At 40.4% G+C, this 18808-nt stretch overlaps 1 protein-coding gene across 7 annotated transcripts in view; it reads right to left on the reverse strand.

Moving 5' to 3' along the window:
* Window positions 1–1038: 1038 nt before the first annotated feature.
* The window catches only part of TRAK1 (trafficking kinesin protein 1), a 114768-nt gene continuing 96998 nt past the window's right edge, over window positions 1039–18808 (reverse strand). For 5 of the 7 annotated variants that reach the window (XM_053265074.1, XM_053265073.1, XM_053265070.1 and 2 more), the window contains 2 exons: window positions 9974–10076; window positions 1039–3902 (listed from right to left, as the gene is read on the reverse strand). In XM_053265074.1, coding sequence (XP_053121049.1) covers window positions 3104–3902; window positions 9974–10076 — 902 coding nt within the window. In that variant the 3' untranslated portion in view covers window positions 1039–3103. Of the gene's footprint in view, window positions 3903–7609; window positions 7698–9973; window positions 10077–18808 lie in introns of all 7 variants that reach the window. The other 2 variants (XM_053265077.1, XM_053265076.1) reach the window with 1 other exon arrangement.

Raw genomic sequence — 18808 nt, forward strand, 5'->3', positions numbered from 1 at the left:
TACTATTTAACCCAGGGTAGATAATGTATTGTTTTGCATTCGAATGGTCATTTGTATGTGGGCAAACGAATCATGTGTTGGAAGTATTGTCTGAACTGGCCCCTTGACTTTTAGAACAGCCATTGAGTCCTGACTTAGCACACAGATGGAAAAACACATGAACACAAATGGTTGGAATAAGAGCTTGAATGTATGGTATATTTTCAGATACACAGAAACCATATTGGGCTTGTTACACTTGATAAAGATCTATACAAAGGTTACTGGCAAATCATTTCACCCTGGATTTTCATAATGCATCTGTTAAAATTGTAGCAAGTGCTCTGGCAATATAAATATGCATATTTTCCAGCAACATCACTAATAAGAGGACACTTTCCTCTTATGCTGTCCCTCTCTTGTTTTGGAATTATTTCTCAACGCCACCTACCCCTGGTTGGGTAAAAGGAAAACGAACACTAAAAACTCTCTCTCTCTCTCTCTCTCTCTATATATATATTCATATATCCATCCAACCTTTTTAAAAAAATGTGCAGAGTTACCCCTTCCCCACCAGCAATGGCCTGATATTCCAAGAACCTCTCATTTCTTTCGATTTGTTTTCTTTGTAAGTTCTGTGTCCTCTTCTCCATCCCTTTGCCCAAAGGCATAGTTCTTCCCAGAATGGTCTGGAAGCACCTGATGTTGCAACATTGTGAAATTGAGCAGGTGTGACCCAAATCAGTCCCTCGATCAGGAAAAACTCCATGTAAGGACAGACTATAGGTACAATGAACAGGGAATTAGGACTTTTAAAAAATCTCTTTAGTGACTTTTATTCCACTGCTAAGTTGTAGATTAAAACCAGCATCTCTGAAAACTGCAAAGAGCCAGAAAAAACAACAACCTGGAGTACCGTCTAGTGTCCTCCCTATTAGATGCCCTTATCAGGAAACAGGCCATTGCATTCTGCCATTCTTCCCAGGAAACTTCTGAAACTTCATCTAACAGGTCTTGGGTGATGGTAAGACTTATGCATTTAGAAGAAAAGACAGAAAATACAAATCAACAAAACCTTTATTGGTTTATTGATTTTCAGTTGTGAAAATATAAATGTCATTTTAATGCCTTACTACCTCCTTTTCCAGTGGCTAGTTTTCTATTATTTAAATAGTAAATAATACTTTCCAATTGAATCATTTGGTTTTTACCTTTTTATTCTGCAAATGGCAATCATAGTCTTCAGGTACATGAAAAGGTCCTTGTACATTCATGATTTTTTTTCTTTTCTATTCAAAATGGTTAACTTATTGGTTGTCTTAAGATACATTCAGATAAAAAGATAAAGTTCCGTACTTGTAATAAGTGCACACAAACAGCAAGTAGAGCCAATGACAATGTGCTAAAATGTTTTAAAGTCTGTAGAATAAATAGAATTCTGAAAGCACATGCAGTGGCTGACACATGTGCGTGCGTGCGCACGTTCTCTCTCTCTCTCTCTCAATCTTCGCAGCGGTACCGAAGCTCTCTACATTTTAAAGACACCTGACTCCTCTGCTACACATTAAAAAAAGAGTTCCATTAATACAAGTAATTGTCAGTGCTAATGATTTAGTAACAGTCTGGCACATTGGCAATGCACAGCAATTGCACGTAGTGCAGTACTGGCATCAATAAATAAACAGTTTTTGATTTTAAACTCGCCCACAACAACCAACAGTCATCCACACATGCCAACTGCTTCAAAATGAAATGAAAGTTCAAAAATAACCTTGTCTTGGGGCACAAGCCGACCAAGAGGTCCTTTTGCACGGACCCCAATGGAATGAAAGGAAGTTTGACAAGAACATTCTTGCACAGCTTCCATTTATTTCAATGGGACTCGCAGAAAGGAAGTTTCTGGCATCCTGGGCTCGTCTAATTCATTCTTAATTCCTTTCAGATGTTATTTTGAATTCCTACACGTAGTCATTAGAGGAAGAAAAGCCCCAAAACTGAATATTTCCGAAAGGTATTAGGCTGGTAAAGAAAAACCCTTTGCTAATAACATCTGGCAACTATATGGTTTGGATCTGATGGAAACAGATATGTATACAAGGACAGAACAACAGCAGTTACAAAAAGTGTTCTAACTTTGTTTACAAAATGATCCATTGGTTCATTTGTTTATACTTCACAACTGGAGAGAAAAAGTGAAAAGCTGCTGAAAATGTCATTTTGCTTCATATGTATCAGTCTTGCTAATTGTTTTTGGTTTTTTAAAAAATGGCTCACTAAGGACACATCTTTTGGCAATACTGGACTATGTTCAATTGTCCCCACCCCCACCCCAGCAGACTTACAATCAACTGTTTTAGTGACTTTGGCTCCCAAGATAGAGGCTGATATTTTAACCTCATGAAAGCAAGAAATAATCAGAGATTTTTTTCCTCCGAGGTGTTTTTAGTGCCTGCAACAAAACACTATTGAAAGCATTTTCCCTTCCACACTCCAGTGCAGTACTGAAAATAAAATTAACACAGAACCTGAATGGTGCTGGAAACAGTCGCTGTTCTGTTTCCAAGCACCAAGCAGACTTAGCAGTCACTTTCAAACCATAATATTATTTCAAGTTTCTTGTATAAGGGGGGGGAAAAAGCCCCTTTCATCAGTTAGGCATAAGAGCTAGGATATTTCTGGCTCCTCCACAAAAGCTAAAATAAAGTGGTCAAAATGCTTTGATGAACACTTCATGAACTACGAAGACTGTTGTGTTTATGGGAGTTACTGGGTGTGCAGAAAGCATGACCAGTAACCCTTGCTCGAGGAAGCGATTTCCAATGTCAAGCTAGGCTAACAAGGGAGTCCATTACTTTTCTACTCAAGGATTGCTTTTTTCAGTGCAAAGAAAAACAAAACACCCTTTCAAAAGGTTAGCAAGTTAAATTGTCAAAACAGTGTCATGATTAACTTATAATACATCTGATACATATTTACATTCTGTACAAAGTATACACTCTTTTCCCATTAGGCACAAAGTTGATTTGTCAAACTCAACAGTGAATGGAAGAAAAATCTTTTTTTAAAAAAGTTCATAGGAGGGTTCTTGGTATCTCTTTAGATGACTATCTGTATATGAAGTCACTCATCGTAAGCTAGTTTGTTTGGGGAGCTTAGCTCCCATTAGGATGCCTGGCGTTAAAGTCGGTGGTCCTTTCATCTGCATGCTTGAACCCACCATGGTTGGGAAGCTCCGATTCCTCCTAATGCCACTGTTCAGCTGAATGCCCCCAATAGCACTTGTTGCAGCAGGACAACCCAAGGGCAGACCTTCTGACATTAGGCCTCCAGGAACAAAGGCCTTCACTGGCCTTTGTGCCCCACACAGCAGAGGTCCTTGATCATCAGTTAATGTAGGAGCTTGTGCTTGCCCCGAGCTAACTACTTTGGCAATTCCAAACTTTTTCACTTTGTCCACTAGGTTAAGGTTAGATACTGACACATCAGTCTGGCTCTCACTATTCCTGATGTTCTTTTTCCCCCTCACTTCCTTCAAAATAGAACTGGCTGGTTTGGAAGCCAGGAAGTTGTCATAAGGGGGACTCGTGCATTTAAATTCAAAAGATGGTGGGGAAGAAGAGGGTGTCTGCATAGGTGAGTTTGGAGGTGTGGATGGAATGGCGGCCATTCTGGGAGAATGTGTGCTCAGGAGGGTGCTCCTGCCAACTCTGTCCCAACTGTGTGGATTGTATACTGCTGCTGATATCCCACATTCCTTGAGCAGCCACACAAGCCCCAAGGATGTGCTCATAGTAGTTGTAGACTCCCGAAGGTTCGTGAAGGATTCAACCAAACTCAGACGCCGAGGAGTGCATGGGGTAGCTACTGGAGTGCCTTTCAGATTGCCAACGCTGCTACAAGCTGGAGTAGGTGCTGCGTTAAGGCTGAAACAAGAAGCAGAAAGTTGAATTAATCTCTTGTTTCAAAAGTCCAACATTCAAGTTCATAAGATGATGCTTTTGAGGTTGATACAAGGGTGCTACCATTTAAGAAAGCCATGCATAACAGACTTAACATATCTATATCCCTTTGATTACAAAACTATCAGCTTTACTTTTGTCCAGGATGGCTGGATTAATCACATCCCAGAGCCATTCCCAGGCACATTTAGAATGTGTTCTCTTCTCTGGCTGTGCTATGTTCTTGCAAACTTGTTTTGGCCAATAATATAAATAAAAAAGACAGGCAGGAAAAACACTTGCCATATATGGCAAGCAGTTCTATCATTTGAGAACAGTTGCTATAAGAAAACCGACAGGACATAAGTGAGGTGCAGTTCCACAGCCATGCTTTCAATTTTATTACTGGCTGCTGTAAAAGCAATACTTGCTCTAAACTCTGTTTTGCTTGGAGTGAAGGAAGGAACAGGGCAAGGGGAGCCGGAAGACTCCTTAAGTGCAAGCTCTTTATAATCAGGTCACATCCCTACATAACTCTAAAATCACTTTTGAGTCTGGATGCTGTCAACGTGGAATGCAGAGAACAGGACTGTTTTTAAAATCAAATGTGCATTCTAGCTCATAGAGATGGTGATGAGGTGCGGCGATATTAAAATCACAGATGAGGGGAAAGCAAAACTGGATATACATGATTGATTGATTGATTGATTAAGTGCCGTCAAGTTGGTGTCGACTCTTAGCAACCACATAGATTCTCTCCAGGATGATCTGTCTGGATATACATGGTCAGGAACAAAAATGAACTGACAGTCCAATAAATGTACTGGGTACAGATAATACATATACAGATGCAAATTCCACTTAATTCCATCGGCTTACTCCCTAGTAGACATGTTTAGAGTTGTAGTCTTCGTTCCCCAGTAACGTGCAACCACCCTGCTCTATATAGAAATCCATTTATGTAATCAACCCCACTAATTTCCTTCTAAACACAGTAAAACATACCCACAAGTAAACAAAGTGTGTGTGTAGAAAACAAACAATCATCAGAGACTGATGCTTAGAGTTTCTGACACCTAAAAGAGAGCTGGTGATTGCTAGTGGTTGTTATGAGAGCCCTCGCTCTCACCCCACCCCCTTGCAATTGTTTATCTGTCTCCAGTTAGATGAGGAACTGATGACTCTCCCAAAAAGCCAAGTCTATATTAAAATCAGTGCCCATGTTAACAGTTGCAGCTCAAAGTCCTCATGCTTACTGGACATTAATCACAGAAGAGTAGCAAACTGCCTTACCTCCCACTCCTTTCCAAGAAAACTCTGAACAAGCTGGAAAGTGCCAGTCAGAAGTCACTTCCATCAAATGATGCATAACAGGCAATACACACTCTAAAATGCATGTTTATCTACATGCTTGGTCAATTCTACTAGTCAAAACAACTGAGGCACTTGCTTTTCCTCATCTTAGTCTGCTGGCCCTGCTTTAACAAGTTATTTAATGGAGGCTTCTATATTAATAGAAGATACAACGGTGACAAGAGTGACCAATGGGGGGAGCGTTGTGCGGGAGGGAGAGAGAGAGTTGTGTGTGTGTGTGTGTGTGTGGGAAGAGAGAGAGAAAGTGAGAGAAAGAGAGAGTGTTGTGTGTGTGGTGGGGGGAGAAGGAGAGAGAGAGAGAGAGTGTTGTGGGAGGGGAGAGTGGGGAAGGTTTCGCAACCTCTGCTGCCATCTCAGATGGGGATGGGGGGAAGGGAAGGCAGGGAGCCAGGTTGTCCAGGGTGGGGTGAGAGACTGAAAACTAGGGCGCAGATATTCTGTTCAGGGCCAGGTAGTTTGTAAGATTTTTCAAAACAACACAAGAAGTTGCAGCCAAGGCTTAAAGTATTTTAGGGAATGCCTGTTCACTTTGCTTGTATGATAGATATAAGCAGCTAAATAGAGAGAAATAGTTTTGCATATATCCTAGCATCTTAATGTGAATGTTGTAAAGGGTGTGAGATCTATCCCTATTTGGAATCCATGGGGCTGTATTTACAGGGCAATTATGACTTTTGTGTCTAATCTCTATGCAATCACTGACTGTTAAAGTTAAAATGATATTTGCACAGGAACTACCTGGTATATGGAAAAGTCTGGGATAACAAGGCCTTTTAGGTACTGTATATCAAATGGCTGCAATGTTTAATATAGCTATTTTGATCTTCAAACAGATTTGCTGATTAGACTTTCTGACTGAGCTCTATAGGTACTTGTCAGATACTGAAGAACAACTTGGAAAATAATGCTAAATTTGGGCAGATCATTTTGATAGAAGTACACATCATCAGGAATCAAACTGAAACTGATCCAGCCTAACCACATAAGAGGAGTTGCTGGACACCTCATTAGACCCTGCAATAATGGTGGGGTCTGAGTCTAAGTCAGTCAGAGATTTTATCCACAAAGAGCTCATTAAAAACATCACAATGGGTAACTGATGGTTCCAAATTCTGATTCAAAAGAGGAGGGGCATGTACTAGCTCTCTCACAATCCTAAACAACTCCGCTGGATGTGAGCTTGTGGATGCAATACAGGCAGAAAATAATCGCTTCTTTGCTGCACGTCAAATGTGTTCTATGTTGTAATCTGTTGGATTTGAGTCGAGTCTTTCTGCACGTGCTCCAGTTGTCTACTTTGACACTTCAGCTCCCATAGTTCTACCATATACCAAGGGGCCTATACTGAAGTGGGCCAGAGAGAATGCTTAGGAGAGATCATGTCTACTGCCCTGGTGAGTTTGCTGTTCCAGTTCTCCATCAGGGCATCAACTGATGCTTGACTATTTCGACATTTCAAGAGAAATGCTTCTCAGACTTATTAATGTTCCATTTCTGGAACAGTAGCTGCAAGCAAAAAGAGATTTAGATAACATAATCTTTCAACTCTGCTTTTTGTTTTAAAGGGCTTGCACAGCTTTGGCCCTCCTGCAGATGTTGGGCTACAACTCCCATCATTCCCAGCTACAGTGGCCAATAGTCAGGAATGATTAGAGCTCTAGTCTAACATCTGCAGGAGGGCCAAAGCTGTGCAAGCCCTTCAGTAGAGCATGTATAGTTGCTACATTTTGATTTCTATTACTTCCTTTTCTGTTATTGTGTTCCCTGAGAAAAGTAACTAATTTAGATTGTAAACTTGTTGGGGTTTGCAAATGTGGGTTTTTTTTTGGGTTTTGCTCATGTTCCTCTTTGTTAAATACTTGTTGCTGTTTTAAAAAGAGAGAGCAATAGGTTGATTTCAGACAAACAAGTGCCCCTAAACTAAAGCTAACAAAGCCACATAAAGGGGGCACACTCAACATATGGCATTCTTGCCACTACCTTGGTTTATAATGTTATCCCTTACTAACGAGCAGAGCCTTGTTGCGGGGGGGAAATGGATAGCCAATATGTCCTGAAAACAAACACACAAGCAAAATGCAGATCTAAAATCACATTGTAACTCCAAATAAATGTTAGACTCATCTAAAAAGTCAGCATTCCACTATATGAAATTTAGAATTTTGGTTAGAAGGTCACCTCAAGTTAGGATGCTGGGTTAGAATGGAAAAGGGGAGGATGGGTTTGACAAGAGGTCTTTGAGTTAGCTGGTGCCACAAACACTAGCATTCCTTCTATATGACTCTGCCTGCATACAAGTTGCTGGCAGTGAGGCTCACCCCCTGTCACGCTGGTCATATTGTGTGCCCTACATCTCCTTTCAGCATGAGGTGACATAAAGCAGTTTCATCGTCTTCCTCACATGACCTGTGAAGAAGCATGATTCATAGTTTAAGGAGCACTTCTCCAACCCTTATACTGGCAACATTTTTTCTGGTCCTGAACCAACAATGAATGATGTAGAAAATGCCATGACTATCTGCTAGAGCAGTGGTTCTCAACGTGGGGTTTGCCAGAGGTTGCTGAATGACAACTGGGAGTTGTTGTTCAGCAACACCTGGCAGACCCCACATTAAGAACCACTGTGCTAGAGCTATTTTCAGTTATTGTGGTGTAGTAATGTGTTAAGTTTAGTAATAACTGCATTTTACAGAGAGACTAACATCATATTAACTATGTCTACATTTTACAAGACCGAAATTAGCATCATAATTTCAACAACGATGCTGGAAAAGGAATTATGGAAACAATTCTCTCTTATTTTGCTAACATATCTACTGCCTTGCCCATTTCATGGCAGTGGCAGTTTTCCTGCATGAAACTGAAGAGAGAATAGTGTAAGGAACAGTAGGAGACAGGGAATGTAATGCAGCATATAGGAAGAAAATGCATGGAATTCTCCATCTTGTTAGAGTAGGTCCCCTTTCAAAGTATGAAGAGGCAGTTTTCTTCAGTTTAGTTATTAATTCCTTAATTTATTTTTTGAGGTGAAAAAGGAATTCCTTTATACCAAAATAACTCCAAAAACTATCAGAGTTCTACCACACTTATGGACAGTTCCTCAGATAACTGAATGTGAAATACAGGTGGACCTCATAACTGCAGGGGTTCCGTTCAGAGGCACTCTAACCCCTGGAGCTTGGGGCCCCGGCCTGTGGCCACCAAGGCCAGGGGGGGGGAGCCTCCAAAGGCCTGGTGGTGGGTGTTTCCTGCCACCACTGCAAGCCCTCCTCCCCAATATGCCAGCCACCCATGTGCACAGCCGGGGATGGGGGCTGAGGCGAGCAGGCCTCCCCTTCACCTGCAACATCACAGGCTTGCAATGCTGTATTCAAACTGCGCAGGTGCACCGGAGCGCCTCGCAGTTCTAAGAGGTTGCTGAGCCTCAAACCCCCCCCCCCCCACATACATGGATGACTGGCATATCGGGGAGGAGGACTTGCAAGGGGGGGCCTCACGGCATGGGTGGCCCAGTTTGCCTTGGTGTGCCACTGGTTCCGTTCCCGCCAATTTCTGTGGATAATGAATGTGAATGGGGGGGTTAGGTTCCTGGAGGACAAAAGAGTTCAGGAAAAATTGAAATAATGTGCCATATCGTGCTCCATGGGTCTCCAGCTGTCCAGCAAAGCCCCACAAAACCACCTATTTTTTTAAAAAATAGAGCCACAAATTGGCTCCTTTAAGCAAAATGGTGGCCAGAAATTACTTTGGAGAACATTTCCAACCACCTAGGAACTACAGATATGTGAATATTAACACTTTAAAAACTGAATATTGAAGTTAGGTATATATTTTACAACTGTAGATAAGCAGAAAAGCGAATAGCGGAATAAAGAAATCCACCTGTAGTCACTTTTGTCATATTTTGACCACAAAATATTATTCTCTCATAACCAGGGCGATTTAAAACTCCAGCCTCTAAGTACATTTGTGGAAATGTTCTCATGTCACCTCACTAATGTATTTAATTACAAATTAACCAACCTGAGCTTTCACACTAATTGTGGGTGATATCGACAGCAACATATCCTTTAAAATAGATTTTGAAGTAGAAAAGATACCCACTAATTTTATAACCTAGTCTCCTGAGGGACTTTAATTGTACAACCATATTTAAGAAACAGCTGGATTACATTTCTTTCAGGCCTTGGATATCTGGCAAATTTTTACTCTTTGGATTGCCACCCCACCTTTAAAAATTCTTAGATTACTCCAGCTTAATAATATCAACCTATAGCAGTTGAAAAATATTTTCCAATACTTTCCTAAAGACTTTTGACTACTGTTTATTTAGAAAGACATCTACTGGCCCGAGCCACACAGTGACAATCTTCTCATTCCACGAATGTGACCACTGCTTGGAAGGTGCAATTACACAAACTGTTGGTATATTATTTGAATTAAGAGAATGAACTCTTTATTTCTGACCTAGCCAGATGCTGAATGTGTAAAACAGAAACATGTTTTAGATTCGTTGGATAGTTTTGGATAAACAGGCACTACATATATAATAAGAAAATGTGGTGATCTGGGGTGAAGTTTAAGAGGATATAAAACTATGAGGCTAAAATGTCCTCTCCTACTTGTCTGTACTTAAGCTTTTTTGCTCCAGGGAGTCAAGATAGCTCTCTGGAATCCCTTACCTTGGTGTGACTCGTGTGAGCTCATCGGAAGGGTGTAGAATGCGGCAGGTGGTGAAGGTGAAGGTGGAGTTGGTTTGTGACATGCACTTCCCAGGATGATGTACTACATTAAAAAATAAAACATTCTTTGTGTTTATATATAAAAGGAAAAGGAAACGTTCTGTGCACTCAAACAGATGGAAAAGTGATGATACCTCATATGGGATCTGTGAAGGAAGGTGAAGTGTAACAGGTTCCTGAATTGCTTTACCTTCTACCTAGTTTAATGTAAACTCCTTTGAGCTACCTTTGGAAGGGCGGTATATAAATCAAATAAATAAAAAGAAATAATAATATTCAGCATGCCAATATCTATAAAGAGATGTTGGCTTTTTATCACAACTGGTAGCATCTTTTCAATTTTGCAAGAGTTACCATGAAGGTTCCAAGCAGACACTAATGCCTTAAGGATGAGGATGTTCAATGTCACTAACAGCAAGCTTAGGAAATATTCAGTTCTTAAGGGCCAGTTCTTATATCACAGAAGTGGCACAGTTACTGCTTCCCCCTGGTAATTTCCCATGCTACTCTGGGAGGGTAACAGAACAACAAGATAATATGGAAGGAGCCACTGATGTGGCTACTTTCCATGCCAGCACTGTCACAGCAGTCACCTAGTCAACTCATCCTGTATGATTCTGCTATTCTAAGACTAACAGAATGGCATTGGATGGAGCCACATTTCTATAATGGAAGAATTGGTCTTAGAGCTCTCTTCTACATTAGCAACTCAAGATTTGTTGCTGCATTAGTCATGGAAACAGTGTTGCCATTTCAGAACACTGTTCAAAAGTGTTTTAAATTAAGTCCACTCAGAATGCAAAGCCTGAGTAGCACCTGAAAAGAAGTCTGCAACATTCAGAATATTCATACATTTCAGCTTCCTCCATTCTGACCCATACAAAAGTATCCCATCACCTTTGTTTTAGCAATGGATCCAAATAGAGGAGTAGCAATAAATATTAGGAGATGTATATAACCATACTTTTATATGTCGCTTGCATCTAGAGAGACCATTTTGGATCCATTGCTCTCCATCTGACTTTTTTGCCTTCTTCCCTCCTCCCCCACTGTAGTTGGTATCTGCAGTTGCACTAGATAGCAAATGTATTGTATTAATTTATAAATGAGGGAAAGAGGCTGCAGATTAATGCCGTATTTTGTGATACTGCAATGAGACACTTAGTAGTTTGCACTATGAATTTTCAGATTGGAGTGTAATTCTCTTAATACATACTTAATTTGTATTTAGACATTGCTAGAGAGTGCATCTGTAGAATACAAACTGGGACTGGCCATAAAGTATGTCATGTTACTCAAGACTCACTTAACCTGTTTCTCATCACTTAACATTGTGCTTCAAAATATGCCCTCAAGCCCCCAAGTTTTAATCTATGATATATTCTCACTTCCTGGTTGAAAAACCTTGTATTTGTATTTTGTCACAGCTAGAAAAAAATCAGAGATTCAGGATACAATACAATGTTGTCTGTTAGATTGAAATGAATATTGTTGCATGTAATCATTTGTAAAGAAATGTACAGCTCTTGTTTATAAGGGCCTTTCACGTAGATAATCTCTGTGAGGTGATCTTCTAGAGGACTGTATTGCTTACATACATGTAGTCGGGAAGAATGATTATGATGTGTATGTAACTGTGTGCATCTACAGAACTGCATAGTACATAGAGGCAGGAGAATGCATGCAATAAAAAGAAAGGGGATTTCGGCCTAGGCAAATAAATGTGTATATATAAAATAACATGAATGAGCACAGCATAAAGGGGAAGAAGCTAAAAGCAAATTGAATGTTATATGTAAAAAAAAGAACAGGTTAAGCATTATTCTGCCCTATATTGTAAATGAGGGGCTGAGAGGAAAAGGCACTACACTAGCTCTACAAAATGAGTGTGACCTTGTGACCATACAACTGTAGTGGAGAAGCAAATTCATGAAGGCACCACCAATTTCAAACAATACCACATCTCCCACACACTGAGGCAGTTCCCACAATCATTGGGAACCACCAAGATGGGGTTTTCGAGGAGAAAGGGCTTAGCTCTCTTTGCAGGCGACCCGTCAATCAACTGCAGGCAGCTGAACCGGTTGCCCACAAGAATGACGGCTCCATTACGGAGCCAGCAGGGGCTGGGGGGGTTCAGGGGCCACGCGGCCGCTGGAAGCTCCAGCATGCCCTTTAGCCTTCTGGCTGGGGGTCTCATCGTGAGTTGCTGTGGCACTGAGCTGTGCTAAGGTAACTCACAATCAAAAAATCCGGGTTAGCAAAGTGCTTGCTCCACTAACCTCAGCTAAGGGGTGGGGTATTCAAGCAGGTGACCCGCTTGAGAACAATCAGGCTCGGCTGCGAGCCTGATGGTTCTCACAGGCATACCAAATCGGGCTAGGCTCCATTAGCCTGATTTGGTATGACTGTGAGAATAGCCTCAGTGTCTCTCAGGTTGTTGTAAACTGTGCTAAAGATGTGCAGAAGGTTTCAACGTTGAAACATTTCAACTCCAAATGGCCCATTTCAAGTGTTTCGAGCTTGAAACAAAATGTCCTTCAAATAAAGTCCGTTTTGAGCTCGGAACAAAACAACCCTGTTTTGATCAAAACATTTTGAGCACCGTTTTGGAGGCCTGTTTTTCTCTTACTGATTGGTTTTCTGGCACTGGCTTCTGATTGGCTTGAGGTCTTAGTTAGCTTGTCATCATAAAAATCAAGTGTTGTCATGGGCAACTGTGTCCCCATTGGTGGTGGGAGGGAGGGGGACACAAAAGGAGGTAATTTCAAAATGTATTCAAAGGGACTGGGAGGCAGAGAGAGCCCTTATGCCTCTTGAAAAGGATACATCAGGAGAGGAGGAAGGTAGGTTTGATTTTGTGGTTTTCTTTTCTCAGCACTGAGTATAATATGATGTACTATTGCTGCTATAACTCTCTGATTTTGCTGGATCTCTGCCTTCCTTGTGTTGTGGTTTGTTTTGTTTGTGAGATAGTGTTGTGGAAAGAAATGGACAGTGGCAGCTCAATCTGGGTGTATGTAATATTTCAAGGCGATTGCTGTGATGACCTCCATTTTTGGCCTTGAGACTAACTTGTGCTTCACTCACTGCTCTGCAATGTGCAATACAAGGTGTCAAAACGTGGCTGAAGTTGCCCTAGTTGGGCTTATGGCTATGCTTGCTGTTAACAGTACTGCTGTGGAAGCTGTTGCAATGCTAGGAAGTAAGGAGTCATAATTGTGTGTGAGAGCAACTTGTGCCATGTTATTACAATGTAGGCACTGTGGCTGGTCAGTGTTTCTTTTTTCTTTTTTGGCCGTTTCTGGACTGTGTTTGAAATGTGCGTTCTGTGTTGGGAGGGACAGATTCCCTTTTACTGTGTGCTTCTGCAGTGTTTTTCTAGGCAGGGTGGAAAAATGCATTGCAGATTGCAATGTAAAACTTGTGTGTACTCGGAGTGCAGCCAAAGGGAGCAATGGGGAAATTCAAAATACCCCATTGCTCCCCATGGGTAGCTCCTAGGGACACCAAAATGGGTTGTGTGGTAGGGCATGAAGGGTGCTACCTACCACTCAACCCACAAAAGAAATGGGCAAGCGGGCGAGTTTAAAAAAATGTTTAACCTTTCCCCCAAACCCCCATAGGATCTTATGGGAGAAGATTAAAGATCTGTTAAAAAATCACCCGCTTGCTCATTCCTGTTGTGGGTTGGGTGGTAGCTAGCATCTATCATGCCCTACCACACAACCCACTTTGCTGTCCCTAGGAGCTACCTATGAGGAACAATGGGGCATTTCGAGTTTCCCCATTGTCCCCTATGGCTGAAACACTTGAAACCTTTTGAGTTATTTTGCTGAAATAGCCAGTTTGACCATTGTTTTGATGAAACGTTGTGGCTGTTTTGTGTTTCGTTTTGCGCTCGAAACAAAATGCAAAAACCATTTTGTTTAGATTCCTAGTGCTAAGCCTCTCCCAACTGATACGCGACATACTTTATGAATAGCCCCTTGGCTGCAAAGCAATTCAAAAATTCAAAGGCCATGCATTCAAAAAGCTCACTGAGGTACAACCCGAAGTTAAGTACTATAGCAAAGATATCATGATTGCATAGGTTCTCTTATTCAGTAAACCAGGCTTTACTAAGTTAGTATTGTTAAAACATGCACAAGAAACATGCTGGTGAGGTTGCCCTCATTGCTACTTTTCTTCTTCCTCCCAACATTTAATACATTCCCAAAGTGGGGCCCATTGTTTAGTATGACAGAACATATACAGCAGTTTGACACATTGTTTTAAAAACAGATACATCACACCCACATGCCACTCCAGACGTCCAGAGTGGCTGAGAAATGCACAAGGTTATTTCCTTGTTGTGGCTACATTTCCTCTGATTCGTGGCAAAAATATATACAAATAAATAAATCATAACTTTAGTTATGATTTCCAAGCCATGCAGGCTTTTGAAAGCAAGTGTCCATATGAAGGTATGAGAGCCCAAGCAAGGGTGTCTATGCAGTTGAACAGTGACTCAAAATGGGGGTCATTTTCCTCCATCTTTATACAAGTCCCACCACACAGTGTTATGCATTTTATTTGTGGCTAACACACAAATCTTACATCACCTCAAGACCTGATTATACTGATGCATTAGCTGTTCTTAGGGATCAATCTACACAATATAAATTAGTTAATGTATAAAAGGGTAGGGCTTAGCAATCATGATTCTCTGCATATATCGTGGAGAGTAAGCAGAATATAAAGAAAATTTTTTCAAATAACCAATATGGAAAAGAGTTATTTGGAGAAAAATAACTGGAAACCTGAGACACAAGTCAAAATTAGGCAGAACAACTCAGTGTTAGATGACAAATAAAAGCAGACCAAAGCAGTGAAAGTTTTAGTTATTCATTCCAATAGTGGAGTACAGAAATCTATCCCGTGTATGTAATATCCACTATAGAAGTCACCAATTTTATTTCCCCCTAGCATAATACTTGAAGAGATCCAGTTGCACTAAGCAAAAGTAAAAAACTTTGCAATTAATGAAATGCAAGATAGGAAAAGGCTGCTAAAAGTAGTCTTTGTGCCCAATAGGAGCAGCACACTGAGAATCAAAGAGAAATGAACTTTTAGATTCAAGAGGTCTGATCCTGCAAAGACATTACTAGGGAAACCTGGACAAACAGCATCCTCCAGCAGTCAACAGCGTAGCTTTTCACATGGCTGCAGCATTCTCTGCCCTTTGAACACAATAGGAAAGAATGAGTTTCCTGTAAATTACCAGAATTTCCAGCAATTCATAAAAGAGGACCCAAGAGTTTCATTCCTATGCTTTCTCTGCAAAAATGACAGCTTGTTGGACCAAATACATAGCCGCTATAAAATTGGCAAGGATCAAATCCCACTACTGCAATTTAAAAGAAAACAGTTAAACAGATGATAAAAGGCAAAATAGATTTCAAAAGTGTTGCTCTCTTCTCCAGCCACTAGAGCTGATGTTTCAAGTACCTTGTGTGAAATATACAGCCAGCCAATCATAATGCTGTTGCATAGAAGATCATGGCACCCCTACCAGTTTCATACATCATGAAACTGGTCTGGAGTAGCCCGGAAATGAATAAGTAAAGGTGGAAATCAATGAGCCAAATTCACTCTGGATTTTTACAGGAGGAATGTAACTATTGACCCCCACTACAACTGTGATCTTGCCCAATGTTGATTAAAGTCCCATTTCATGATGCAGTATATGAACAAGTCTTATAATAATTCTTCCTTATGAATATTGCTGAATTTATATATATATTTTGTAGTACTGGAAACTGAAGTGCAACAGCATGAACACCAATCAATTCAAATGTACAAAAATGGATGTAGTACAGTCTTCCTGGGGCTGTAGCACTTCAGAATAGCAGTGGAGGCAAATGTTTCACTGCTACTTTATGTTAAAAGTGTAATAAGTATAATAAATAAAAGCTGTCTGCATGTGGACAGCAGATATGTCAGGGAAGAGACTACATTAGAACCCTCCATCCTGCTTTGAAACCTTTTCATATACAGGGAAGGGTGTGTGTGTGTGTGTGTGCGCGCACACACACACACGTTTAGAGGATGTATTAAACATCTGAGCTCCGCCACACACCCCCAGTAACTGCATTATTACTGGGAAGATTGTACCATATGCTTTTTCCAAACATCTGGATAGGATGTAACACAGATTAGGACAGAAGCACCTTTGTCTCCTAGAATTTGACTACAGAGCAGAGGTATTTCCAGCAGGGCAGGCGCGTGCGTGTGCACAAACACATACACACACACACACACACACACACACACGAGATGGGGGGGGAGAAAAAGCATTTAAAATGCATTTTTATATTTCAGAATTATAGGGGCAATTAAAGATGGATTCACACTTTACATGGCAGACATGTCTACTATATGTCCCGTAGCATTTGCCATGGTTGACCTCATCAGTATGTGAGAGGGAGATGCATGACTTGACAGGCAAATATTAGGCAGCTGTGAACAATAGGGTTTCCCCCCCAAAATATTGAGTTTCAGTGTCAGCCTTCTAATTGAATCAATTATTTAGTCAATAATTGGAGGAACAAAAATAGCCGCTGTAGCATTATTTTCTTGAAAATTTACTTTAATGTTTGGCTGGAAACTGTTGAGAATGAGAATACTCCCCACTGGCTGACCTGACTACATCACCCGTCTATTCTTCCTGCTATTGCTAATGAGTTGGACTGTCACCATTTATCCTACCAGTGACAAATGATATGGGCCCTCCTGTGAGCCCATCACAGAAGCTCTTTTTTCATGCTAAGCTTCAGAGCAGGCAGAAGCTTCTATTTATACCCACTGCACTCTGAATCCTCAGGCGCACAGAGATCTGGGCGCTCATATACTGGGTTTTGTGGCAGGCAGAAGCAGTGCAAGAGACTTATGCGCCAAAGTCCAGTGTGATACGAGACTCAATCCCCTGCCCATCAAAAATTCTCAATAGTTATATGAGGGGTTGAGGGTTGTGCTGAGTGATGCTGAGCTGTAGAGCAGGCAGAAACTAGTTATGGATCCCTCATACTATTCTTCCAGCTCTAAAGCTCAGTGGGGAGAACCTCTCACCTCTCCTCTCAAGCCATCTATATATGCCAGAGGACTTGGGGAGAAAATGGCAACCATTCATTGGCAACCACAAGGTGACTGGCATTTCTGAAAACATCAGTATGTTCTTTATTCCTCTGAACTGTCCGTACACTTTTAAAGTACTATGTGGCTTAAGACCTCAATATTGTTTTGGGTATTTTAATTGGTTTTTAAAGGTTTTGAATTGTTTTAAAATTGTTTTTATATTGTTTTAAGCAGTGTGTTTTAGATGGTGTTTGTTTTATGTGGTTTTAAACTTGTGCACCAACCAGAGCCTTTGGATGGGGCGGTCTATAAAGGTAAGTAAATAAATAAACAACATGATCTTAGTCCTATGCTGAACCAATTAAGTAAGTCCAAAACAGATACACCACCACATATTTTACTTTTTGTGAAAATCTGAACAGCTTGTATTGACATTACACCTATTATACTTGCTAAAACTGAGGGACTGACCTGAATAATGTGGCTTAATTCAATATGAGTTTAACTACCTTAGAATGGATTTACCTCTTTAGGTGCTCTTCCCTGTCATACATCATATAACATGAGTGAAAATGCTGCATTTATACATAAAGCTAAAAGTAAATAAATATGAACAATCCCACCCCTCCATTGTGCTTCATTGCGTAACATGATTATACCAGAAATACACATTAACATTACCTTACTTAAAATAGTATATTTTGGTTTGGGAAATATTTCCATGTAGTTTTTGATAAGTTTAATATTTGTGCAAGAATAAAAATGGCTGCACCTTCTTTGACTGGGCTAAAAGATCAGGCTATGGATAGGGAAGCAAAGACGTTAAAAGATAAGCTTGACCCCCAGGACTGAAGAGTCCTACCAAAGAGCTATGGAGATATCCTCATGCACATTCCTTGGCAGGAAAGAGTTACCAAAAGTACAGGCTTTGGATACTACAGACAAACCGCTCCCCCCCTTTCAATGTTAATCTCTTTAAATAACATGTAGAATGACAGCACTTATGCCTATAATTTGGGATCTTTGAAAAGCCCAATTATTGAACCCAGTTTGTAACTTAATAAAGTGCTTGTATGCCACAGTGATGAGGAAGCCAGCTTGTTAACTAACAGTAGAAGAAATTTAAGTAGTGAAAATATATCCATCAAATGTAATTCCTCTCCTCCTCAACCTGTTACTACAGATGTTGATTTCAGATATGTATATCAACTATAATAACCTGACATTTAAAATCAAATTCATTTAAATTATTTTAAATTAGATTAACTTTTTTATTTCAAAAATCCATCTTGAATTATCACGAGTAGGTTTTGCTATAAGTTCAGATTGTCATACTTCTATGCTTCTCTTCTATAGGTGTGAGAGCTACACTATACCCAATGAAAACTGAGATTCCAGAGATATCAATACCATATTCCATACTTCACATGGAATTCATACATATGAATTCATAGCAAAGTATTATCTCACACTAGTTGCAATAGGAAGACTTCACAGTGCTTATTCTTTGCAATATTGGAAAAATGAAAATAAGAGGCTTGCTCAATTAATGGACTTGATCCACTAATACATTCAAATATTCCATAATACTGGATCAACATAGCAATGGATGGGAAAAGATGTAAATTTACATGAAAATATTCACATTGATTGATTTAT

Source organism: Hemicordylus capensis, chromosome 6 (genome assembly GCF_027244095.1).
Source record: "Hemicordylus capensis ecotype Gifberg chromosome 6, rHemCap1.1.pri, whole genome shotgun sequence".
Classification (NCBI taxonomy): Eukaryota; Metazoa; Chordata; class Lepidosauria; order Squamata; family Cordylidae; genus Hemicordylus; species Hemicordylus capensis.